Source organism: Acomys russatus, chromosome 3 (assembly GCF_903995435.1).
Source record: "Acomys russatus chromosome 3, mAcoRus1.1, whole genome shotgun sequence".
Classification (NCBI taxonomy): domain Eukaryota; kingdom Metazoa; phylum Chordata; class Mammalia; order Rodentia; family Muridae; genus Acomys; species Acomys russatus.
In genome coordinates, this window is record NC_067139.1 from 56,451,136 (window position 1) to 56,478,694 (window position 27,559).

Genomic DNA, 27,559 nt, shown 5'->3' on the forward strand with positions numbered 1-27,559 from the left:
CATGTCTCAGCCAGTCTCAGAGCTATTGGGATTAGCTATTGGGATATAAGTTACCTGCTTGTTCTGCAGTTTAAATTCTTTACATCCCGATTGTATCCCCCACCCTCATTCCCTTCCAATCCCGCTCCCTCCCACATTCCCTCTCCCTCCCTCCCTTAGTCCTCAGGAAGGGGAGCCCTCCTCCCATATCATCTGACCTCAGCCTATCAAGTCTCATCTGTATTAGCTGTAGCCTCTTCCTCTGTAGCCTGGCAAGGCTGTCCTGCCAGAGGGAAGTGATCTAAGTTTGGTGGCCAGAGTGCATGTCCAAAGTAGTTCCTACTTTACACATGTGGGACCCACAAGGAGACTGTGCTACTACATCTGAGAAAAGGGTCTAGGTCCACATCATACATGGTCCTTGGTTGATGTTTTCAGTCTCTATTGTAGTGTAGTTTTCCTGTATTATGTGGCTAATATCTGCTTATGAGTGAGTATATACAATGCATGTCTTTCTCCATCTGGGTTACCTCACTCAGGATGATATTTTCTAGTTCTATCCATTTGCCTGAAAATTTAAAGATTTCCTTGTTTTTAATAGGTGAATAGTATTCCATTGTGTAAATGTACCAGTTTTTAAAAATCAATTCTTTGGTTGAGGTACATCTAGGTTGTTTCCAGATTCTAGCTATTACGAAAAAAACTGCTATAAACATAGTGGAGCAAATGTCCTTGTTGTAGGATGGAGCATCTTTTGGGTATATTCCCAGGAGTAGTATGGCTGGACCCTAAGGTAGAATTATTCCCAATTTCCTGAGAAAGCACCAGATTGATTTCCAAAGTGGTTGTATAAGTTTGTACTCTCACCAGCAATGGAGGAATTTCCCCCTTTCTCCACATTCTTGCCAGCATGTGCTGTCACCTGAGCTTTTGATCTTTGCCATTTGGATTGGTGTCAGATGGAATCTCAGAGTTGTTTTGAGTCGCAGTTCCCTGATAACTAGGGATGTTGAGCATTTCTTTAAGTGTTTCTCTGCAATTTGATATTCCTCTGTTGATAATTCTCTGTTTAAATCGGTACCCCATTTTTAAATTGGATTATTTGCTTTGGTGGTGTTTAATTTCTTGAGTTCCTTATAATTTTGGATACTAGCCCTTTGTCAGATGTAGGGTTGGTCTTTTCCCAGTTTGTAGCCTGTTGTTTTATTCTGTTGACAGTGTATATCACCTTACAGAAGCTTTTTAGTTTCATAAGGTCCCATTTATTAATGGTAGATCTTAGGGCCTGAGCTGTTGGTGTTCTGTTCAGGAAGTTGTCCCCTGTGCCAATGAGTTCAAGGCTCTTCCACACTTTTTCTTAGAACAGATTTAGTGTGTCTCGTTTTATGTTGAGGTCTTTAATCTATTTGGACTTCAGTTTTGTGCAGAGTGATAGATATGGATCTATTTTCATTTTTCTACATGTATCCATTCAGTTAGACCAGCACCATTTGTTGAAGAGTCTATCTTTTTTCCATTGTATGGATTTGGCTTCTTTGTCAAAAATTAAGTGTACATTGGTATATGGGTTTATTTCTCGGTCTTTGATTTGATTCCATTGATTAACCAGCCTACTTCTATGTCAGCACCATGCTGTTTTTATTACTGTTGCTCTATAGTAGAGCTTGAGATCTGTGATGGAGATTCCTTCAGAAGATCTTTTATTGCACAAGATCGTTTTAACTATTCTTGGTTTTTTGTTTTTCCATATGAAGTTGAGAATTGATCTTTCAAGGTTGGTAAGGAATTGTGTGGGTATTTTGATGGGAATTGCATTGAATCTGTAGATTGCTTTTGGTAAGATGGTCATTTTTACTATGTTGATTCTTCCAATCCATGAGCATAAGAGATCTTTCTATCTTCTGAAACCTTCTCCAAATTCATTCCTCAGAGATTTGACTTTTTTTCATATAAATCATTTAATTTTTTTGATTAGAATTTCCCCAAGATACTTTATATTATTTGTGGCTATTGTGAAGGGTGTAGTTTCCATAAATTCTTTCTCAGCCTGTTTGTCACTTGTATACAGGAGGGCTACTGATTTTTTTCAGTTGATTTTTTTTATCCAGCCACTTTGTTGTAGGAGTTCTTTGCTAGAATTTCTGGGGCCACTTATGTATACTAGCAGATCATCTGCGAATAGTGATAGTTTAATTCTTCTTTTCTTATTTGTATCCCTCTTGATCTCCTTTAGTTGTATTATTGCTCTAGCTAGGCTTTTGAGTACTATGTTTAAGAGATATGTAGAGAGTAGACAGCCTTGTCTTGTCCCTGATTTCAGTGGAATTGATTTAAGTTTCTCTCCATTTAGTTTGATGCTTAGGTATGTGCCGTGTATCCCTGATCTCTTTAGGACTTTTAACATGAATGGGCGTTAGATTTTGTTGAATGCTTTTTTGGCATCTAAGGAGATGATCATATCTTTTTTTCTTTCAGTTTATTTATATGATGAATTACATTGATGGATTTCTGTATATTGAACCACCCCTGCATGCCTGGTATGAAGCCTACTTGATCATGGTGAATGATAGTTTTGATGTGTTCTTGAATTGGCTTTGCAAGTGTTTTATTGAATATTTTTGCATCAATGTTCATAAGAGAAATTGGTCTGAAATTCTCTTTCTTTGTTGAGTCTTTCTGTGGTTTAGGTATCAAGGTGACTGTGGCCTCATAGAATGAGTTTGATAGTGTTCCTTCTGTTTCTATTTTATGGAATAGTTTGAATAGAATTAGTATTAGCTCTTCTCTGAAAATCTGGTAGAATTCTGCACTGAATCCATTTGGTCCTGGGCTGCTTTTTTTTTTTTTTTTGAGACTTTTGATGACTACCTATATTTCCTTAGGTGTGATAGGACTATTCAATTTGTTTACCTGGTCTTGGTTTAATTTTGGTTGTTGGTAGCTATCAAGAAAATTGTCCATTTCACTTAGGATTTCAAATTTTGTGTCATATAGGCTTTTGAAGTAAGACCTGATGATTCTTTGGATTTTCTCAGTGTCTGTCATTCTTTCTCCCTTTTCATTTCTGATTTTGTTGATTTGAATACCCTCCCTCTGCCTTTTAGTTAGTTTGTCTAAAGGTTTATCAGTCTTGTTTATTTGCTGATTCTTTGAATTGTTTTCTTTGTGTCCAATTTATTGATTTCAGCCCTGAGTTTGATGATTTCCAGCCGTCTATTCCTCTTGGGTATGTCTGATTATTTTTGTTCTAGAACTTTCAGGTGTGCTGTTGAGTTGCTAACATAGGATCTCTCCAGTTTCTTTATAAAGGCACTTAGTATTATGAACTTTCTTCTTAGCATTGCTTTCATTGTGTCTCATAAATTTGGGTATGTTGTATTTTCAGTTTCATTGAATTCTAGGAAGTTTTTAACTTCTCTTTTTATTTTGTCCCTTACCCAGATGTCATTGAATAAGGAGTTGTTCAGTTTTCATGATTTTGTAGGTTTTTGGTTATTTCTTTTGTTGTTGAATTCCATCTTTAATCCATGGTGGTCTGATAAGATGCAAGGGATTATTTTGATTTTCTTGTATCTGTTCGGGTTTGCTTTGTGACCAAGTATATGGTCAGTTTTGGAGAAGGTTCCATGAAGTTCTTGAAAAGAAGGTGTAATCTTTTGTGTTTGGGTGAGATGTTCTGTAGATATCAGTTAGGTCCATTTGTTTCATGATGTCTATTAGTTTTCTTGTTTCTCCATTTAGTTTTGGTCTATTGGGGAGGAAGTGGTGTTGAAGTCTCCCACTATTAATGTGTGGGGTTCAATGTGTGATTTAAGCTTTATTAACATTTCTTTTGTGAATGGGCATAGATGTTTGGAAGTGAGACATCAGCTTGGTGTGTTTTCTCTTTGATGAGGATGTAGTGACCTTCCCCATCTCTTTTGATTAGTTTTGGTTGAAAGTCTATTTTATCAGATAATAGAATGGCTACTCCAGCTTGCTTCTTGGGTCCGTTTGATTGGAATATAGTTTTCCAACCCTTTACTCCGAGGTAATGTCTATCTTTAATTGTTGAGGTGTGTTTCTTGAATCCTGTTTTCGCATCCATTCTGTAAGCCTGTGTCTTTTTACTGGGGAGTTGAAGCCATTGATGTTAAGAGATATTAATGATCAGTGGTTGTCAGTTCCTTGTATTTTGATGTTGGTGGTGGTAGAGTGTGTGTGTTTCTGTGTTTTGGAGTTATGGATGTGGAGTTATTTATTTTCTGTGTTTTTCTAGGTGTAATTAGACTTTGAGTTGGAGTTTTCCTTCTAGTACCTTCTGTCAGGCTGGATTTGTGGTTAGGTACTGATTAAACTTGGTTTTGTCATTGAATATCTTGTTTTCTCCATCTATGGTGATTGAAAGTTTTGCTGGATATAGTAGCCTAGTTTGGCATATGTGGCCTCTTAATGTTTGCATTACTTCTCTCCAGGCCCTTCTAGCTTTCATAGTCTCTGTTGAGAAGTCAGATGTAATTCTGATGGGTTTGCCTTTATATGTGACTTGACCTTTTTCTCTTGCAGCTTTTAATAGGCTTCTTGTATGTTTATGGACATTTATTTCTTTAGGTTGGGGAAGTTTTCTTCTATGATTTTGTTGAAAATGTTTTCTGGGCCTTGGAGCTTAGAGTCTTCTCCTTCTTTTCTTATTATTCTTAGATTTGGTCTTTTTATAGTGTCCCAGATTTCTTGTGTGTTTTGTGTCAGGAACTTTTTAGTTTTAATGTTTTCTTTGATTGATGTATCGCGATAACTTCTATCATATCTTCCACACTTCAGATTCTTTCTTCCATCTCTTGTATTTGGTTGGTGTGGCTTGTGTCCATTGTTCCTTTTCTCTTTGCTAGGTTTTCCAACTCTAAGATTGCCTCAGCTTGTGTTTTCTTTGTTGCTTCTGATTCCCTCCTTAGGTCTTGAATAGTCTTATTCATTTATTTTTTTCACTTTTGATTGAATGTTCCTGCAATTCTTTAAAGGAATTATTCAATTCCTTCATATGTTTGAATGTATTTTCTTGTGTTTCTTTGAGTGATTTAGTGTCCTCTTTCAAAGCTTCTATCATTTTCATTACCTCAGATTTAAAATCTTCTCCTTGTGCTTCATGGGTGTTCATATCTCCAGGGCCTGCTGTGTTAGGATCACTGGTTTCCAGTCCTGTTATATGGCTCTGGGTTTTGTTGCTAGTCTTCTTGTGCTGTCCTCTAGGCAGTTGGTTGTCTCTGGTATTAGCAGGCCTAGAGCCTCCTCCAATGAGATCGCTGTCTATGTCCCACATTGGCCAGGCAGGTCAGGAGCAAGTAAAGAGATCTTCAAGCCAAAGTTTGTTTGCTAGGGCTCCCCAGAGACCTCATCATGATGTTAGATAGTGGATGTTACAGCCTACACCCAGCTGAGCTCAGCTGGGTTCCCTGACTTTATCCCAGTCAGGCAGGAGAGGAATGGGCTGATATATTTCCAAGCCCAAGGTTGCTCAGGTACTCTACAGTCCTTTTTGAGATGGTAGAGCTCTGTCTATATGCTCTGTGTTCCAGATAGGCCATTAAGCAGTTTGAAGGCTGTGAGAGATCCAAGCTTAAAGTACCCCACAGACCTTTTTGAAATGGCAGCAAATGTCAGTCTTTGTCTGCACCAGAATCAGCTCTGTCTATCTGCTCTGTATCCCAGATGGGTCAGGCTGGTAAGCAGCTGGGGGTGCTGAGGGGGACCAGAGCCCAAAGCTGCTAGTGTGTTCTAGAGGCCTTCTTGAGATGACAGGGCTCTGCTTATCTGCTCTGTGCCCCTGTTGGGCTAGGCTGGTAAGCCGCTGGCAGGCAGAGAGAGATTAGAGCTCAAAGCTGCTCACAAAACAGCAGCTAACATGGGGTGTGGCATGCACATGTTTTTGCTCTGTTTGTATGCTCTGTGACCCAGATGGATCAGGCCTATAGGCTGTAGGTGGATGGGGTGAGATCAGAGCCAGAAACTACTAGCAGGATAGCAGCTAATGAATATTGTGGCCTGAGCAGGTCTCTGATCAGCCTGTTTGCTTTGTGTTTTAGCTGTGTCAGAGCAGTATGTTTCTGGCAGGCAGGCAGAGATCAACCCAGGCCCAAAGTTGCTCACAGAATAGCAGCTAATGGTGATTGTGGCCTACACAGGTCTCTGCTTAGCCTGTTTGCTTTGTGTCTTAACTGTGTCAGAGTAGAATGTTTCAAGTACGTGGGTGGAGACAGACCAAGGCCCAAAGTTGCTCATAGGATGGAGTCTAATACAGATTGTGGCTGGTGCCTGGATTCAGCTCTGCTGGTATGCTCCTTGTTACAGATGAGCCTGGCTGATAAACATCTTTGGGGGGGGGGGCGCTGTGAGAAATTGGAACTCCAAGCTGCTCAGAAGCTCCATAGGCCCTCTTGAGATGGCAGGAATCTGCTTATCTGCTCTGTGTCCCAGTTGGGCTAGGCTGGCAAGCAGCTTCAGCCAGGGGGTGAGGGGAGCTGAGAGAGATCAGAACTCAAAGGTGCTTGGGTGCTCCACCCTCTTTCTTGGGAGGTAGCTAATGTGGCTTGTGCCCAGTGCCAGGACTCATCTCTGCCTTTCCACTCCCTGCCCCAGATTCGGCAAGCAGTAGATGGGCAGTGAGAGCCTGGAGCTGCATGGATATCCCATAGTCCCTCCCAAGATGGTGGCTAATGTGTGCTGTCCCCTGGGGTTTTGCTGTGAGTTAGCTGGGTGGCCTGGTATGCTCCACATAATGTGAATCCCTCTCTCCTGGGAATCAGCAGGAATCCCAGGTGTTTTGTAGCTCTCACTTTGGTCTTTAGATAGCTTTGCAGTCCTGGTTTTCCTGCTAGTTGGACTCAGTGTGTGATCGGTCTGCCATCTTGTATCTCTTCTACCTTATTTTTGAGTCAGAGTCTCTCTCTGAACCTGGAACTCACCAATAAGGCTGGACTTGCCAGCTAGCAAGTTCTAAAGAGCCCTCTGTCCCCGCCTCCCCAGCACTGGGGAGTGTGCCACCATGCCTGTCTTTTTAACATTGGTGCTAGGCATCCAAACTCAGGTTCTTGTGCTTATGTGAGAAGCATGTGGCCAACTGAAACACCCTCGGTAGCATCCAGAACTGATGCTGAGGGTGATGAACTGGACAGATGTGAGCAGGATACTTGGCTGCAGTATTTATTAGAGTTGTAGATACTGCTGTGCACCTAACATCTCCAACAGGCATTTCTCAGACTCACCAGGCCCTATCAGAGATTTTGGGTGCTATGAGTTATCCTATATCATATTTTATTTCTTTGTGTCTCTGACACGAAGACAGTCTATAAATTTTGTGTTTCTGGAGGATGTTTTCTTGTGAAATAACCACTGTATGTTTGGAAACTATGCAGATTGTTTCAAATGTGAGTCATGAGCAAGTGTAACTGTTCAGATTACTAATGAGTGCGTGCATCTCTACCTTCCAGAACTCAGGATATTACAGCCTGTTGTCGCTGATCGCACACCGCGGCTTAGAGCTCCTGTGGGTGCTCATTTAGCACATGCTTTCAAGGAGAATATGTCAGCACACCACTTTCAGCCACTCTGGAGTAATGTGCATTTCCATAGTCCTGGATGGATGCTGTCACACATATGTCATAGCCTTACAAGCCTTTTAAAAAACAAAACATAACATTCCTTCTCCCCAGATTCTTAGAGTGGAGGCATGTAAGAGGTGAGAATGTGCCAGCCATTGTCTGCTCTTCAAGCTTAATTTCCTCACTCTCTCTGGCTTGATTTTGAACATTTCATAGGTAGCCAAAACCCAAACCCTCCCTCTACACTTTGTACCTGCCCTCTGCTGTGGACCCTAATATGTTGCCCTATTTAAGTTTGTCTTGGCCTTTTCTGTGCTTATGAGTTTTGGGGATATGTTTAGTTGCCCATTGGAGTAGATTTCTAATATAGGAACCAGACTATAAATAAGGACAGAAAAAACAGATTCTTTCAGAGTATCCATTTCCTTTTTTTGTTCTTCCTTTCCTTTTTGCATTTTGGGATGCCTGCGTCTAAATGAAAACAAGTTTATGAAAAAAAGAGAAAAATATTATTAATTTAAGGAAATTATTGAAGTAAAAAAAATAATATGTTCTGTGCCACTGTTTAAACGCAGATGCATGTAGATTTAGAAACTTGGCTCTGGGAATAAACTAACTGTTTTGACCCATTCTGATTTTCCTCAAAAGTCTGTAATTCCTCAGCATCAGGTGGAGAGGAACCTTCTATCCTGTTTAGGATTTGTTAGCTGTGGCTATTGCTAACTAGTTCCTTGGGTTTGACTAGGAGCAAAACTAAAGTCTCATAGAAGGAAGGTTCTTTTATTTTTGCCCACACAGTTGAGACCTGAAATCTTACCAGAAGGTATTAGAAAAGTTATGTCAAATATATGAGAACTGCAGGTTTTACTACTGTAACACACACACATACTTAGTCACCTAACTGTGGTTATTGAAAGCTCAGGAGATATTTTTTATATAGGAGAAAAGGCAAGGAAGTTGAATCTTCTCAATTTAATGCAGTTAAGCTCTTACAGTGATTGCATTTAGCTTGTGTAAGGTCTTTTTGATTCTGTTTGGATACTTGTAAATCTCATCAACGCCAATTTGTCTTTCAACAGAGAGGAAAGGAACATGAATCCTACCAGTCAGTCTTTTTGTGTGTGTACAGTGTATTACAAGCGTGTGTGCAGTGGGCATGCACATGTGTATGCTTGCATGTAGAGGCCAGAGGACAGCCTCATGAGTTCTTTGGATGCAGTTTAGCTTGGGTTTTGAGACAGGATCTCTCAGTGGCCTGAGCTAACCACCAAGGTTAAGCTGACTAGCCAGTAAGCCACAGGGATCCATTGTGATCCTCTATCATGTCCACCTATTTTTTTTTAATGTAGATTCTGGGGTCATAGGTCTTTGTGCTTGCACGACAGTCACATTATCAATGAACCACTTCCCTAGACCATACTGATTGCTGTCCTAACTAATATCTTTTCTTATGTTTTAAAGTGTAAATACAATCTTAAGGCTGACATGGGATTCAGTAAGTGTGTTAATCATAATTGTCATGTAACTTTTCAAGGTTTTTTTTTTTTTTTTTTGAGACAGGGTTTCTCTGTGTAGCTTTGGCTGTCTTAGACTCACTTTGTAGACCAGGCTGGCCTCAAACTCACAGTGATCCACCTGCCTCTGCCCCCCGAGTGCTGGGATTAAAGGAGTGTACCACCACACCTGGCTTAAATATTTATTGATTATTTATACAGTATTCTGCCCAAATGTGTGCATGCATACCAGAAGAGGACCCAGACCTCACTTAATAGTCTTGAACATGTCTCATTTTTATAGTTAGAAAAATTTGTTAACTTAAAATAACTCACTTTGAAGATTATTATGAATTTTTAGAATTTTTATAGCCTTTTGATTATTGCTGCTGCTGCATCTCTTCCTCCTCCCTGGCTTGAAACTAAAACAAGTCACTAAGTGAAGCTCTGGGTGTCTGTCTCCTAGAGTTTCCTTCCTTACCAAACCAGACTGGGAAGGGTCACCAGTAGCCCTTTAGAGGCTGGTGTTAGATCAGGGCACTAGCCTTGTGCTCTGGTGAAGACCCTCATGATTTGCACATGGCTGCCTTCTTCTTGTGTTTTCTCCTCTTCAGGAGAGAGCAGGAATGAGAGAGAGAGAGAGAGAGAGGGAGGGAGGGAGGGAGGGAGAGAGAGAGAGAGAGAGAGAGAGAGAGAGAGAGAGAGAGAGAGAGAGAGAAGCCATGTGTCTTTTCTGATGAGAATACTACTGCCATCCCAAGGGCCCTATCCTCAAGCCTTTATCCAACCCTATCCCATACCCCATATCCAGATACTAGCACTCTAGAGAGGAGGGATTCATAGAAATTCAAGAAATAAGACTTCCTTCATGAAACTAGAAATTACATAAAAAAGCTATGTATAAAACACAAATAGTGGTTAACTTTAGGTAGTAAGATTATAAGAGATTTCCTTACTTTTTAAGTAATTGAAAGAATGTTGGTTTTATAGTTGGAAAAATACAGTAGTGTTATTTTCAAAGGAAAATTAAACGACGGACTGTAGGATTTTGTAGTAGTATTGAAGTTTTCAGATTTAAATTGTATTTGATGGGACTTTGCTGAGAATTAATGAAGGTAGCATTAAGCGTTTTGGTTCTGGACCCATAATAAAGCCCAGTAAATATTGTTATCCTTCCTCCCTTTCTCCTCTTTGAATACATTTACATTATGGGTAATGATAATTACTACTATACTGATGTGTGGGCGATGCTGGACATGCAACGTAAAGAAAGGAAATCTACAACAGACACAGAAAAGACAGGCACATTTGTTTTAACCTTTTAAAACTGACTTAATAAACACATGAGCCATGCATTATAGTTACAATGGAACTAATATTTCATGCTCTAAAAAAGAAAATTAATTAAAGAATTATTGGCTTGTTTTCATTAGCACTTAATGACAAATTTAACATGGATTCATTGACTCTTTGTAATATAATGCAGTCAAATGGAGACAGTGGGAATGCTTGAGGCAACTTTGGACATCTTGTCTCTCACTCTGGAAGCTTAGGGCAGTGTTTTTTTATTGTGCTTGGTGGCTTGCCCTGTAAGCGCCCCCTCTTCCGTGCTTCCTCAAGCATCAGTTCTTATTATGCATTCTTGTGCGTATAGAATCTGTCACTGGATGTTTTTTCTCAATTAATTCCACATCTGAATGTAATATTTCTAGTTCTTCAGGTCTGTAAATCAATAGCTTAGAAATCGCTTGCAAGGTAGTCATGTTTTTTGTCACGTAGGGACCTGACTGCTCGCCACATAAATCACGAAGTTGTGATATATTATTTCCAGTTGTTATAAATTTTCAATATTTATTGTATCAGTCATCCAAAGTCGGGATTCAGTTATTTAATTTCACTTAGGTCCGTATTTGAGATGAGATTCCCTCTCTCCACTACTAAGTTCAAATTTGCTTCTCTCTTAGAGTCAAATTCCATGCATGCCTGTTAATAGCAGCCACAGAATATATGACAGAATAAACAGGAACAAACTGCCTTTGTGTGTACATGTAGACTGAAACATGTACCTGCTGAACTAGATCCAAAGTTATGTTTTCCCACTGAAATAGTTTTCTGTTTGTTTTTGATATATTATAATATATAATATATTAGATTATAGATTATTTTTTTGCCACTGTTGATGAGTAATTTGGTTCCTGGACATTAGTAAAACGCATCTAGGTTACTCCCTGTATTGTGGACACATAATGTTCATTGAGCATTCGAACAGTTACCTGACAAGTGATCCTCAGACCCGAAAACACAGACTCTTCTAAATGTGGGACTAGTTCCACAACATGGCTAATGCCGCACTACATTCCTAAATTCTGGTTTGGGAATGATGAAATAAAACAAAACAAAAACCCTCCAACTTTCTCTCCCTTTTATCAACAGGACACAAAAATTGCTTCATTGGAGCGAAACATCCGGGACCTTGAGGATGAGATCCAGATGTTGAAAGCCAATGGTGTACTCAACACAGAGGACCGTGAGGAGGAGATGAAACAAATCGAGGTGTACAAAAGCCACTCCAAGTTTATGAAGACCAAGGTAGGTCCCTGAGGCTCAGCCTTTCGTGTGCTCAGGGCGAGAAGAGAGTTCTGGCTTACCTGTGTACTTCTGCACAGACTCATATAATCTGCCCACATGGAGTGAAATACATGGAGCAAAGAACACAGGAGCATTTAAATTCAGAAACAAGGAGGTCCAAGGATGTCCTTAGCGGGGTTTCTACTCTCTGAAGTTCAGGTGCGCCTCCTTTATGTTTCCCTGTCTCCGGAGCCAACTGATTTTTATTTAGACTTTTCTGTCCCATGTTTTCAGCTACCATCTCCCCATTCTTTTGAATTGCTCTTCTTCCTGGTTTCTTGTCCACCCTGGACAGTGCTGTCCGAAGCACCATTCAAAAGCCTGCCAGCACGTTTCAGTGTTAATAAGATATTCTGGTTTTAGCTTAAGACTTAATATTTTTAAGCATCAGCGCTTCCATTTAGTCAAATGATTCAACTTTTCTCAACTGGGGTCTCTTTGTGAAATAGGGATGAGAAAAGAAGCTCCATCATTGAGTTGCTCTAATAATCCCCAGAGATTATTCACCTAAAGGAGCCAGTCAAGCTTGTCTGGTCTCTGGAAAGCTGTTCCTAAGTGCTGTGCATGCTGCCTGTGCTCCTGCCTCTCCCTTGATTACTGTCAGTAGTTAGGAAGCATTAGCAGAGTAACCGGTGACCTGTTCCTTTAGTTTAAACCGCTATTGACAGTTCAAAGAACTGGCTTCTATTTGTTCAGACTTAACCTTGGGCTGTATGTTGGTGGAGAATCTGAACCGGTCAGTTGGACATATATGTAACCATTAAGTTTATAAGTAGCCACTAATAAGTCTTTTGTGACTTTGGGAATGCTTTTTTTTTTTTTTTTTGTTCCCTGTTTATCTATTTTGCTTCTGAAAATAATCATCACTAATTTATTTCATTTTATTTTTCTCTACTTTTATGTCCTCTTTAAAAAACTTTTTAATATTTTAATCCTTATATTTTAATAATCTTTGTTCCCGTGTTATAACATTCAGCAGAGTTACAGAAAGCAGTGTGTATGTGTGTGGGTGAGGGGGGGGCATCATTAAGCAATTTTCTCACATCTGAAACACATTCATATTTTATACAGACTTACAAATTATATGAAGAAGTAGTATACCTAACCCTTACTACGTGTGTGTGTGTACATGGATGCTTCTTCAAGGAATTAAATCACACATGGTGCTTTATTCTGAAAACTATCTTTTATGTAGGCATTATAGAGTGTCAAAAAATGTGAGTCAAAGATCGGAGTTGATAGAAGTAGAATGTAGCCATTTCCTTTCAGAGATGCAAATACCAGTGGCTTCCGCTGTGTAGCCTCCTTGTGGTTCTTTTCCTGCAGTCATGTCTCGGAGGGCTGAGTTTCAGTATAGCAAGCACAATCCTAAGGTGACCTGTAAACAGTGTCCAAGTCACTCTGGGCTGGAAAGTGAGAGAGGCACAGCTTTGAGTAAGATTAGGAAGTTCTGGCTAGTATTACTGTTTTAGATTAAGCTCATTTTCCCACTCTGCAGCTTAATGTTGGGAGATTGAGTGTTCAAGCAGCACCCACAGCTGAAAATGTACACAATTGGCAGGGGCTGCCCTGCAGTGTGGACTCCGTCCAGGTGAATATAGCAGTCACGTAGTCTTGAGGAGGAAGTCATGACGGCTGCCAGCCCACATTTGTCTGATACCATATCCTTGAGTTGCGTTTCACTTCTCATGGTAGTTATTTTAAAGGGTTCCAGAAATGATCTGGGCCGAGGAATGTTGAGGGGGTCTTGAGTAAAGTGGGAAGTGTTAACTAAAGACCTGAGCTGTGTCAGGCCCATCTCCAGCTTGTCTTTGTTAGCAGGGAGGATCTGATGGTCATGTCATCCAGCCATCCTGTCTGCCACTATATAATGGGGCAGCACTGCCAGGCTCAGAACATGGCTCATGGAGATTAAATGAGGGTTAAAAAGACAATGTAACTAGGTGCCTAGGTTGAAAAGTGGCTAATAATTATAAACATTCTTCTTGAACTATAACCCAGTTAATAATAGTGATGAAATACTGTTATTGTTGAGCTGACTTGGAAATGAATACAAATAAAAATGTGTTATACCTCATAAATATGTTCCTTGTAGACTGAGAAAAATTAGCCAAAATGTACTAGTAGCAGTCAATTTTTATGTTTTCTGGTTGAAAGCATGTTCTTACTGGATTGGACCATAACATTTATTACTCATTTCTTTATTGACTTTTCTTGATTCTCCTCCAATGAGGCGTGAACAGGATTCCTCATGTAAGCCTGGAACTGCTGCCTGCAGGGGGTTGGAGGGACGTATTTGAATTAGCTGTGGGAAAGTCCATATATCCTTAGTTTGCTATTGACCTAGAGGTTAGAACTGGGGTGGGTAGGTGATGGCCCCTGAAAATCTCTGTGATTCAAAGTAAGTAGCACTTAAAACCAAAATTGGTTCCTCCCTCACCCAGAAAAATTGTTTTTATAAACACGGCACTATAACAAAACCAGGACAGTATATCATGGAGAAGGTGGAAGTTGAGGTGTAAGAACAGAACAGCGGAGTTTTAGAATTTGAACTGGTATGAGGGCAGAAGGAGCAGACACGTCGGCCAGGTGGGAACCCTGCACCCAGCAAGTCCTTTGACACATAAACATTGGCCTCAAGAGCCAAAGCTTCCCACAGGACTTCCTGTCTTATGCAGCCCTTCCTTGATGGAGATTCAATTTTCTACTCTTACCCAAAGCTAGAGAGGATTTGGACTGTAAAACCCAAGTCCAAGAGGCCATGGCAAGCACTAGCTACTTTCAGGTGCATCATCAAATTCTGCAAGTGTAAGGAAACATATAAATAAGGCTTTTTGTGTAGAAGGCTTCGTTCCTAGCCTAACACAATTTTCTTCTACTGACCTCAGTAACTCTGTGCTAGCTGTTCCCTGTCTGCAGTGTTTGTCTACGTTGCCTCTGTGCTGTTATGGATCTCCCCTTCTATGCTGAACCTGTTACATGATTTTTTTATAAACCTCTGACAGATTATAAACCTCATAACCTTCCACATGATAGTAAGCATGTTACTTTCTCGACACCAGGGGATGTATCTGGAGTCAGGGAAAAGCCGTTTTCCTTGGCGGAGTGGGATTTTTAGGGTGTTGGTTGTGTCACAGTCGTAAGTGGGGGAAGAATTCTCAGACAGAATGAAGTGTGCCTGATGTCCACATGGACTTCATATGATGCAGGTGATGTAATTCCAGTGGGCTTTTCTTCTGTACATCACAGAGAAGCCTTCCCTGGCTTCAATCCTCATGTATGTTGGATTGCATCACTTTCCATTTTTATTGAGTTTATGGCTATAAAAGAAGCAAAAGACATATTATTGGAAATATGTGATTTTTTTTTTGCCCTATAAATGTATTCCCTTCAGGAAAGCCTTTTGTAGTTATTGTCTGCATAAATATGTATTTAAAATTTACCTCATGGCAATGATAGTCTGAAAGCTATTTTGAAGAAATTGCCTGTTTAATATTTATAGACTGAGGCAGCTTTATCACCATCAGCCCATTTTTGTGGAAGAAAGTAGGTGTGTGTGGAGCCTGCCACATACTTTCTTCCCCTTCACTCTCCTCTGTGAGTGTGAATTCACAGTGAGAGTGCTTTTATTCACATTCATTTCTCTATACCCCAGCTCCTCAGCAGCTTGCTGAGCTGACAACCTCTGGAGCTTTATTTAAGTGCAATGAGTTTCATATGTGTGCCAACTCCATGCTGTACTTCAGCTGAACAGTCTGGGATTGGGGGCCACAGCCCCAATCCTATGGATCACAACAGAACTTAAATTTTTAAAAATTATCATTTAAGGTAATCCTAATTCTGACCAGCTCTCTTTATTTGCATTCTGTTCTTTTCAGTCCTAGGTCAGAAAAGTGGCTAATAATTATAAATATTATTTTTGAAGAACTATGGCCCAATTAATAATGATGATGAAATACTGTTATTGTTGAACTGACTTGAAAAATGGCTTTGTAATGAAATACAAATAAAAATGTGTTATACCTCATAAAAATGTTCCTTGTAGACTGATAAACATTAGCTAACATGTCTACTAAGAGTCAATTTTTATATTTTGTGGTAAGAAGGAACTCTTAGTTCTTTTCTACACAAAAGTGAGTGTGGATTCAGAGTTGCTAAACTCAGGTGTGTGTACTTGGTACATAGCTCACCCAAACAGTGTTGCCTTGGCCCACAGTCCCATCACTATGTTTCTGGGACTCTCCTTAGAGCCTTTCAGAATCCTTCTCAAGACCATTTTCTCTTCAGCCCTCTATCAACTCTTTCGATTTGGTAAGCTGGAAGAAATGTGTTTGTTCCCTGATGTCATGAGACTTCCTGCCAGTAGTTTTCCATCTGTACATTCTGCTATAGTTGCTTTTCTGGTTGCTGTGTGAAAAGTCTTATTAAAAAGGTCAACTACGTGGAGAAAGGCTTATTTGGCTCTCAGTTGCAGAGCATACTCTATCATTGCTAGTTTTCCTACTTCAATAAGTCCAATTAAGAAAATGCTTCACAAAGCTTCCACCACAAACTTACCCTCCCTAAAAGATATACAGGGATAAAGACAGAGCAGAGATTGAGGGAATGTCCAACCAAGCCTGGCCCAACCTGAGGCCCAACCCATGGGAGCCAGCCAATCCCTGATGATATTAATGATACTCTGCTATGCTTGCAGGCAGGATCTAGCATAGCTGTCCTCTGAGAGACTCTACCTAACAGTAGATCAAAACAGATGCTGAGACTTATAGCCAATTCTTGGGCCAAGGGTAGAGAGTCTTGTGGAAAAGTTGAGGGGAGGATAGAAGGACCTAAAGGGGACAGGAGCTCCACAAAAAGTACAACAGAGCCAACTAACCAGGGTGCAGAGGGGCTTGCAGAGACTGAAGCACCAACCAAGGACCATGCATGGACTGGATCTAGGTTCCTACACAGATGTAACCAACAGGCAGCTTGGTTTTCCTGTGGGTCCCTTAGTAAGGGGAACAGGGACTGTCTTTGACATGGACTCTGTTTATGATCACTCCCCCTGGTGGGGCTGCCTCGCCAGACCACAGGGGAAGAGGATGAACTCAGTCCTGATGCAACTTGATGTGCTGGGGTGGGTTGGTAGAGGCGGGACTCCCCTTTTCTGAGAAATAGGGGAGGAAGAATAAGGGGGAAGGAGGGAGGGATGAAAAGGAGGGAGGGGGTACGATCTAGATATAAAGCGAACAAACAAACAAAAACCCAAATAAATAAAGAAAAAGAAAGAACAAAGAAAATCCTTCACAGTCATGCCAATGGTACAACCTAGGCTAGACAGTTGCTCATTGAGAGTCCCTTCCTAGGTGAATCTACAATGTGTCAAGCTGCCAATCAAAACTAATTGCCACATCTACCTTGCTGTTCCCGAACCTTTTTGCAGACAGACATCTCACTCCTGGTGAGGCATGCCACTCTGTTCATAGGCAGCTGCTGCGTGAGTGGCTTAGGTATGTATTATGCCATTTTTATTGTTGCTGAAAACAACACAATTCTAAGTAAAATATATATTAAAAGCCTTAAGATGTATGTAATCTCACAGGCCAAAACTAAGCCATAGTGGAGCATGTGTTACAGGCAGAGGACAGGTTATTTATTTGTGTTGCCATTTGTCAGGTGGGCAGACTTGAGCTTTGGTTCCCACAGTCACAAGGACATTGGAGAAAGGTGACTGGTTGGGCCAGTTCAGATGAAGAATGTTACTACCACATAAGCCTGGAATCCCAGACAGCTGTCCTCTTAGAGCAACAGTAACCAGAGTAACCCTCCTACTCCATGTACCTCCACTTCTAAGGGACTCCAGGAAGACTGGCTTTTTAAAAATTTTGAGCGAAGAGAAATTGAAGAAGATTTCTCTCTGGGAGGTGGTTGTATCATGCATGGATGCACTGTTTGAGCTGATCCAGAACTTTCAGGTAGGAAATAGGCTGAAAGGGTCCTGGCTTGGGAGTGTCTCAGGGACTGGCAGAAACAAATGTTCTGGATGGTCAGATGACTGATGGTAGTCTCAGAGTATCTCCAGATAAACTTCTTTCTTTCTTTCAAATCATGCAGGCTGCAAGAAAAATAACAGAAAGGGGGAAACAACAGACACAGGAGTTATAGACTTCATAAATTAGGAGTTATAAGTCACAGCATATGAAATGATTATGCTCTGTACCTTTAAATAAATAACATGATTTAAATATGAAGAATGATCAAGAAACTCTAGAAATACCAAGCAGTATTCATGATAACCAAATAAGGTATCTAGAAATGGGAGATTATGAAGCAGGGATTGGATAGCATAGCCAGTAGTTTAAACATTTGATCAGCCACAGTGGAAGGGAGATTTAATAAACTAGGAAACAGAGCAGAAGAAATTAAATGAGAGAAATAGAATACTTGTTCAAAAATGATTTGTGAATGGTTAAGAAATCTATGCCAGCATATAAAGATGTCTGTATTTACCGTTAGTGATTCGAAGCATGCAAATTGCAGTGAGGTACCACATGACACTCAGGAGAATGACTGTAATTTAAAAGGGAGGTTATACGTATTAGTGGGTTTAGGAAAGAAGTCAAAGCTTTTGTACATTGCTGGTAGGAATGAGCAGTGTCACAGGCTTTAAATTTCCTTAGCTGGCCATGGCAGGAGACAGAGGCAGGAGGATCAGGAGATTAAGGTCATCCTCAATATAGTGAATCTGATGGCGAGTGGAGCTGTGAGTGATACTGCCTTAAAAAAAAAAAAAAAACAACAACAAAAGCACCCACCACCAAATTCCTCCAAATACTAAGCATTTTGTTGCCTGTGGCTTAACTATTTTGTTCCTGAGGTACATTCAGGAAGTGAAAATTATGTCTATAGAATCCTGTACATTAATGTTCTTAGCGCCATTATTCAGAATAGCAAGAGTAGCTGGGAGTGGTAGTATATGCCTTAATCCCAACACTCAGGGAGGCAGAAACAGGAGGATCTCTGTGAGTTCAAAACCAGCCTGATCTACAAAGCAAGTTCAGGACAGCCAAGGCTACACAGGGAATCCCTGTCTTGAACCCCCCCAAACCCTAAAACAGAAACCACACAGAGTAGCCAGGATACAAATATATCTAAGTGTCTGCTGCCTACTAAATGAATAAGTCTAATGTACAATAGCCACACAATAGAATGTTGTTATGTGATAAAAACGAATGAAGTGCCAACCCATGTTTCAACAGAATAATTCTTGTAAACAGTAAGCCGTGTGAAAGGAGCCGTTCTGTCATTACTTACATGTTCTATGACATTTACACAAAGTATACAGGACAAGACAATGCCCAGAGACTGGAAGGGAATCACAGGGTACATAGAGCTAAGGACTAGAAATAGAAAACCAAGAGTGACTGCTTCTAGGATCTTTTTAATCTCAGATTTTAGTTTGTGATGATGGTACCATAGCTGTGTGTGCTTCAAATAAGTGAGTGGTGAGTTGTGCAAGAAGTGGTGGGTAAGTGGGGGGGGGAAGCCCTGGCCTTTAGGGGAGTCAGGATGCAGTGATAGCCTGCTTCTCATCAACCTATGGCAGCCAGGGGCAGCTGGATGGTGAGCACTATGCCCAGAGTCAAGACCTCTCTTTACATGTTTTTAAAAGTTATTCTTTCCCCCAAGTGTGTGTGTGTGTGTGTGTGTGTGTGTGTGTGTGTGTGTGTGTGTGTGTGTGTGTGTTTACAGTGTTCTTGTGGAGGTTTGAAGACAACCTGCAAGAATTGGTTCTCATTTTCTACCACTATCCAGGGATTGAACTAAAAGTCACCATGCTTGGTAACAGGTGTCTTTACCCTATGATCAAGCATAGTGGCCTCTGGAGAATAAGCATCTCTAAATTAGGAAATCACTTTTACACTCAGTAATAATACTCAAGAAATAAAGAATAGAATTGAAGGTGTTTTGTTTGTTTGTTTGTCTTGTTTTTATAAGACCCTACTAAAGCAAGAAAAGTTTTTTTTTTTAATGGGTTTTCCCCTGAATATTTTAGTTTGTTTTATTTTTTGAGATAGGTTCTTGCTTTGTAGCCTAGACTGGCCTCAAAGTTATGATTCTCCTGCTTCAGCCTGTAAAGAGTAGTTTTTAAAAGATAAAATATCAGAATTTATTCCTTATATCCAACTCCAACTTCTGGTCCATGGGTGAGCCTTTCCCTGCCTTTCCTTTTCTTTCTCCCCGGGGTCAGTACTAATGAGTGCCCATCCCCCATGACCACAACCTTTTCACATTTTACATACAGATGGGATCATGAGATGTTTGTCCTTCTTTGCATGACAAGGAGTCTTTCTCTTTTTCTGGCTGACTAGTATTCCATTCTGTATTTGCACTACACTTTAGTCATTATTTCCAGTACACTCAAAGTATTTCTCTTTCTTGGCCATTATGAATGGTGCTTTCATGTACTTTGGAAATAAAAATGTTCCCGCAATGTACTGACCCACTTTATTTAGCTATGTGTTCCACAGTGAGGCTGTGGGACCATATGAATATTATATTTTTAATTTTTTGAGAAATTTCACATTGCTGTCTATACTTACCACATGGATTTAGTTCCTACCAGCAGTGGGAAAGATTCTCCTTCCTCTTTGCATCTTTCTGATAATTGTGATGTTGAACAGTTTTCACGCACTTTGGCCATTTCTCATGTCTTTCTTTGAGCAGTATCTTCTTAGGTCTATGCCATTTTAAAGTTTTGCATTTTTTTTTACTTCCTTATGTATTTTGAATAGTAACACCATGTTTGATGTGTAAGTATGTACTTATGTGTTCTTTATGTGTTGACTCGTCCAGGGATGGCTCAAACGTTGTGTGTGGTATTGTATGTCTGCAGCCCCAGCAGGCAGAAGAATCACAAGTTTGAGGCCTGTGTTGTGCTGGACTGCGTTCCCTCAGAACCTGCCTCAACCACAAAACAAAGTCAGAATGAGAAACAGGCAAAGGTAGTGGTACGTTTATGAGTAAATCTGAACAAATATAGACTGTACAAAGGTGATAGTGCTCAGGGCTAGAGAGATGGATCAGTGGCTGGGGGTCACTTCATACCCTTGCAGGTGAGCAAGGTTTGGTTCCCAGCACTCATATCAGGTCAATCACATGTGCCTTTAACTCAGAATCAGGTGCTTTGACTCCTTTTTCTGGCTTCTATGGGTACCCACATACATATATGCTAGCGCACGCGCACACACGCACATATAAAAATAAAATCTTTTTTAAAAAAGTAATCTCATTAAAATCAAAGCACAACAAAACCATAATGACGTAATAATACTTGTCAAGAGGCTGGCAATTTGGCTCTTTTTATTTGTTTGTTTGTTTGTTGAGACAGGGTCTCACTATGTAGCCCTGGATGTTTTGGAACTTCCTTTGTAGGCTAGGCCGGCCTTGAACACACAGAGGTCCTCCTGCCTCTGCCTCTTCCTCCTAAATGCTGAGATTAAAGGCCCATGCCACCACCACCACCTGGCTAAGCGGCTGGTAATTGGATCTGAGCTCAAGAGCCTCATGTTATTCAGGAAGAAGTTAAACATAATATAGAAGATAAGTTTAAAAGATAAATTTTATAATTTCTAGAGCAGCTGCCTAAAAGTTTAAATAAATTAAGTAAAACAATGAAAATCTATGTATAAACTTTTAAATTATTGGGGGGCGAAATGAGGAAGAAAAGTGATTCCAAACAAGGCAGAAAGAAAAGCCAAGAGAGGAAAGATAATGTGGAGAGAAATCCCAGGTGGCGCACTGAACTAAAATCATGTGGCTGTAATAAATAGTCCACTTAATCTTGCCAGACAGAATAAAAGGCTGTGGAGATTGCTGTTTACAAAGCAGTATGAACAATACAGGACTAAAGAGCAATGGAAGGTTTGGGGAGATGCCTCAGTGAGCAAGAGTGTTTGCTGTGTGTGCACATACATCCATGTAGAAAGCTGGTTGTGTCTCTGTGTGTGTAACCCAGTACCATTGAGTGGGGGCATGAGGATCACTGGGACTTGCTGGCTGCCAGCTGATCCCTAGGCTTTGTGAGGGGCCCTGTAAGGGAAGGGTGCAGAGGGCTAGAGCAAGGCGTTCATGTTTTCTAATGAACACCAAAATAAAAAAATTCAGTGTTTCACAAAAGTTCTCAGAGCACATTAAAACCAGCTCCCATTAATAAGTGAGTATCATAACCCAAGAACAACAGCAGAGATGGAAGCATGACAGAACATTCTTGCCCCAAAATAGATGAAACCATGAAAGAATATCTGAAAGCTGAATCCATTAACATTGACCAACATTGTATGTCACGACTAAGTGAAGTTTTCCTAGAAATACAAGGAATGGATAATGTTGAAATTCCATTGATGTTACTCATTACAAGAGCATATCAAAGGGAGAAAAGCATGGCAGGGGGGCAGAATGTTGGAACAATATTAAGCATTCTTTAGTGATTTAAAGAAACTCTTGAAATGATTTAATTAAAGAGAACTTTCTTATACCTAAAAGTGCATCTTCAAATATCTAATTATTACATTTATTAGTAAATAACATTATTTTTCTACATGTGAAAAATCATATGTCAAACTAAATTATGAGATGTTGAAAAATTTCTTCGAGACTTAGAACAAGACAGGCCCTTCTTCCTGAATGGCCTTTCATGTGGCTTGTGTGGACTTCCATGTAGTGGAGTTGTCACAGGGATGTTGGCTTTGTATGACGTTAGCTGGATTCCAGCAGGGGGCAGTTGGGATTGCCACAATCTAGCTTTGAGCATGGGGACAGAAGCTGCCAGTTGTATTCTGGGTTAGGGCAAGAACAGAGGTACTGGTATTTTGCCACATTCAGAATCATTGTTCAGTACAAGTTCAAGAGTTGGAAAACAGACCCAACATCTGGTTTGGAAGAGTGACAGTTGTAAAGAAGAAAGGGGAAGGAATCATCTCCGGAGGTACCATGACTCACAACAGTGGACAAAAACATAGTGATCTGGTGACATAAAATACTGGGAAACTAGGATAATGACATATTTACATGCTACTGTGGTCATGCAAATCAATATAACTGCTTTGGAAAATATTTTGGTCTCATCTGGTAAAATTTGATTACGATGTTGGGGTAGTTTGAGTGAGAATGGCCCCACAGACCGGTATGTTTGAATACTGTTGTTGTTGTTTTCAAGACAGTTTTTCTCTGTGTAGCCTCAACTGTCCTGGACTTGCTTTGTAGGCCAGGCTGGCCTCAAACTCACAGAGATCCTCCTGCCTCTGCCTCCCTGAATACTAGGATTAAAGATGTGTGTCACCACACCCAGCTATATTTGAATACTTAGTTATCAGCAAGTGGTAGGACTTGAGAAGAATTAGATGTGGTCTTGTTGGAGAAAGTGTATCACTGGGAACAGGTTTTGAGATTACAAAAGCCCAAGCCAGGTCTAGTGTCACTCTCTCCTTGCTTCCTACACATCCAGATTTAAAACTTTTAGCTCCTTATGCAATACCATGTCTGCCTATGTTCTGACATGTTTCCTGTTATGATGGCAATAGACTAAACCTCTGAAATTTTAAGCAAGACCCAGTTAAGTACTTTCTTTGGGAAGAGTTTCCTTGGTCATGGTGTCTCTTTATAGCAATAGAACAGTGGCTAACACAGACGTTGGCATCATGAGTGGGCTATTGTGACAGGCCTGGCCATGCTGTTTGTTGGAGGAATAGGAAAGACTTTGGGGCTTTGGACTAGATAGTGGTTGGGTGCTTTAAGTAGGGGATAACGGGGCACCAACATAAGAGCATGGAAGGCAGTGTTGGGGGCAATTTGAACTGTGGGGTCCGAACTAAAGAAGTTTCAGATGGGAAGACTATTATTAAGTGGCCAAGAGAATGTTATTGTGACATTCTGTGGGAAGAATGGAGCTGCTTTCTGTTTTTGTCAAACAACATCTGCGTGAGGCTAAATTTGAAGAGTTTGGATTAGTGGTGTTGGCAGAGGAGATTTCAAGACAGCCTGGTATTGATTCTATTGCATGGTTGTTAGTGGTCACTCATTTGCAGACCTATAATGAAAAGGAAGAAGCTGAGCAAGGAAAAATGCAAAACATACAGTTTGAGGAGAAAAGAGAACACCAGAAAATGAAATGGAGCTAAGTCCAGTGGTCAATGAGATAAAAAGTTTAAAGAAAACTCTGATGTTACGTGGAATAAAGGGTGGTGACTTGAGTGGTGACCCACTTAGTTAAGCTTTCTTCTTATAAAAAAGAAATTAAAGAAAATCTTAAGTAGTGAAGGAAACTATCAAGAACAGAAAATGAGTGCAAATGCAATTGAATGAGGGTGTCTGTATTCCAGCTCCAGCAAGCAACAGAACTTGGCAGCTTCAGCCACGTGGTCTGTCTTTAGAGTGAGGAATACAAGAAAAAGGTTGTGGAATCTCCCTCAGAAGCTAAGGAAAGCCGCTGAGGCCAGGCATGTTTCAGGGGTGTCTGTGCATGGAGGCTTAAAGAGGATATTGTGTGAAGCTATGAAGGTGAAGCCTGGATTGTGTTAGAGATGCCAGAGTGGTGGGATACTTGACAAAGAGAGCGGCTAACAGGATGTGTAACAAGCCCAAGAAAATGTGCTACAGTCAACAAAGCTCAAAGGAGCTGGAGATCTGAGGAGCACTTTGGCATTTGATATGCAGCTACAAAGTTTGGCGTTTGGCCTGCTGGTTTTGTTCTTGTTGTAGTTCATCATGTCTTTGCCATGCTCTCTTTCCTCCTTTTTGGAAAAGTAATGTGTATTCTTGGAATGTTGGAAGTGTGTGGTATGCTTTTTTATTTGATTTTCTTGGTGGGTTGGGGGTGCCTACAGTACTGAGACTATGATACACTGTGGTGGGTTTTTTGAAGTTGGACTGAATGCACTTTACATTTTGATATACATTATATTACTCTATTTATTATATTATGGCTATAAGCATGTGGGGGTCTAAGGATTAGAATGTGGGGTTTCAATAAGAATGGCCCACATAGGATTAGGAGGTATGGCCTTGTTGGAGTAGCTGTTGCTTTGTGGGAGAAAATGTGTCACTGGGTGTTGGCTTTGAGGTTTCCAAAGCCTAAGCCAGGCCCAGTTTCACTCTCTGCATGCTACCTAAAGGTCTGAATATAGAACTCTCAGCTCCTTATCCAGTACCATGTCTCCATTTGGGCCTGTGAAACAGTAAGCCGTTGCTTACAAAATGCTGGGTTTTGTAAGAGCAACCATGGTCATGGTGCTTCTTCAGAGCATAGAACAGTGACTATGATGGTACATGTTGCATGGTGCAGCAGCTTCTCACCTGGATGGAGACTCTGGAGGATGATGGGTGTACGATCAGGTTTTGTATGTTTTCAGAGTAGCACTGTTGTAAAGATTAAAAACCTAGGACAAAACCAGGTCAATAGCAGAGTTGATAAATAAATTGAGGTGAACTCTTGCAGTGGAATACTTTTCTTCAGTAAAAAATGATTAAGTTCTGTGTACATGGGCTTACATGGACATGATTTAATCTTTAGGACATAAACACTTAAGGGATATACAACACAAAGTTTTGAAATATGAAAAAGTAATAAATATTCTGCATGGATTAAAATGTTAATGATAAAACTAAAAAAAATCTCAAACTTTGGTGACAGTTCCAAAGAGGGCTAGAAGGAGATAGATGTGAGATGGAATAATATTGATTTTAATTATTTTTATTTTTGGTTACTGAATGATGAATGTTTCTTACATTGCTTTTTTTTTTTATAACACACACACACACACACATATTTCTTTTGTCTTTATGTTTAATAGAAATAAAATAAGGGCCTTAATATCTTAAATTATTTTTCTTTTGAGAATTGTCTTTAAATTATACCCTTGAATTACTGTCCCCACTGGGAACTTGTATCTTGGGTTAAGTTGCCCCCTCCTACTGTAGTCTGCATAATGACATTAGGCTTTGGGGTTTCAGAGACAAGTAGGTTTTTGGCAGGAACCTTTCATGTCATTGCAGACCTATGGTCTCAGTGAGGTGGAAGGCATCTGCTTACATACTTGTCCCTATAGGGCTTCTTCCAGACCAGGGCTATCTCTTTAGGCAGATTCATGGCATTTCCTGCTGGATTTAGAATTGCTGGCTATTGAAAACAGAGAGAAAGAGCAATTGTCAAATATAAACTGTTCAAACAGGCTTATCTAAGATGTTGTGATTGTCTTGTTTTGCAGATTGATCAGCTGAAGCAGGAACTTTCCAAGAAGGAGTCAGAACTTCTTGCCTTACAAACAAAGCTTGAAACCCTTAGCAATCAAAATTCTGATTGCAAGCAACACATTGAAGTGCTTAAAGAGTCGCTTACTGCCAAAGAACAGAGGGCTGCCATCCTTCAGACAGAGGTAAGGTGCTGCCTGGGCCTCTGGAGAGCAGAGACCCTTAGCCATATCCATGCTCATTCTGAGGCATTCTGGAGAGAACCTCGTCCCAAAGCTGTTGGGGCCAGATGTGTTTTGGAATTCACAGATTTCTGGATTTTTTCTTTTGGAAGGTGAGACCTGCTGTGTGTATCATAGGTTTGTGACCCTCCCATTGAGGTCGCAGCAATACCCGAGACCAAACATGAGAAGACAGTCTCACATTGAAGTGGGTTAAATGAAGATGAAGACTGACGTCATTGTTTCCTGTCGATTTATGTCATGTTACACATCCTAGGGGTTTGTTTCACATTTAGAATTTTTCTATTTTATTTTTTCCATTGTTGATGCAATTTTTCTTTTAAAAATTTTACATGTATTATAATTTATTCAGATTACATCCCGATTGTCATCTCCTTGCTTATATCTTCACGTTCCCACCTGCTCTCCCTCTTCTGCCCTTTTCTCCACCCCTAGACCTCTGACAGAAGGTGACCTTCTCTTCCACCATATGACCGCAGACTATCAGGTCTCATCCAGACAGCCTGCTTCCCCTTCCTCTGTCTGCCCATTGGGCCTCCCCACCAAAGGGAAGTGATCAAATCAGGGGCACTGGAGTTCATGTCAGAGGCAGTCTCTGATCTCCCCACAACTATGGAGAATGAGCTGTCCATTGGCTAGATCTGAACAAGGGGATCTAGGTTCTGTATGCATTGTCCTTCGTTGGTGCCACAGTTTGTGCAGGCACCTCTGGGTCCAGATCTGCCAGCCGTGATGGTCTCCTTCTGGGGTTCCTCAGCCCTCTGGGTCCTTCCATTCCCCAGTTCTTCCATACCACTCAGTGTTCCACCCAGAGTCCAGCAGCGAGTCCCAGCATCTGTCCCGATCCCAATCACCTGCTGGATGGAGTCTCTCAGAGGACATCTACTTTGCGCTAATATTCACTTATAAGCTAGTATATATCATGTTTCTTTCTGGGTTTGGGTTGCCTCACTCAGGATGATCTTTTCTAGTTCTGTCAATTTGCCTGCAAATTTTAAGATTTCCTTGGTTTTAATAGCTGAGTAGTATTTCATTGTGTAAGTGTACCACTGTTTCTTTATCCATTCTTCAGTTGAGGTACCTCTAGATTGTTTCCAGGTTCTGACTATTACAAAGAAGGCTGCTGTGAACATAGTTGAACAAATGTCTTCATTATATGGTGAGTGTCTTTCAGGTATATGCCCGGGAGTGGTATAGCTGGGTCTTGCAGTAGCACTATTTCCAATTTTCTGAGAAATCACCAGATTGACTTCCAAAGTGTTTGTACAAGTTTGCACTCCAACCAGCAATGGAGGAGTGTTCCCCTTTCTCTACATCCTCTCCAGCATGTGCTGTCACTTGAATTTTTTGATCTTAGCCATTCAGGTAGGTGTAAGATGGACTCTCAGAGTCATTTTCATTTGTATTTCCCTGA

The 27,559-nt window shown here is 40.6% G+C and overlaps 1 protein-coding gene across 4 annotated transcripts in view; it reads left to right on the forward strand.

The window, feature by feature from the left end:
* The window catches only part of Erc2 (ELKS/RAB6-interacting/CAST family member 2), a 925,224-nt gene that overhangs the window by 281,677 nt on the left and 615,988 nt on the right, over positions 1-27,559 (forward strand). For all 4 annotated transcript variants that reach the window (XM_051140768.1, XM_051140793.1, XM_051140783.1 and 1 more), the window contains exons 6-7: positions 11,480-11,635; positions 25,921-26,088. In XM_051140768.1, coding sequence (XP_050996725.1) covers positions 11,480-11,635; positions 25,921-26,088 — 324 coding nt within the window. The remainder of the gene's footprint in view (positions 1-11,479; positions 11,636-25,920; positions 26,089-27,559) is intronic.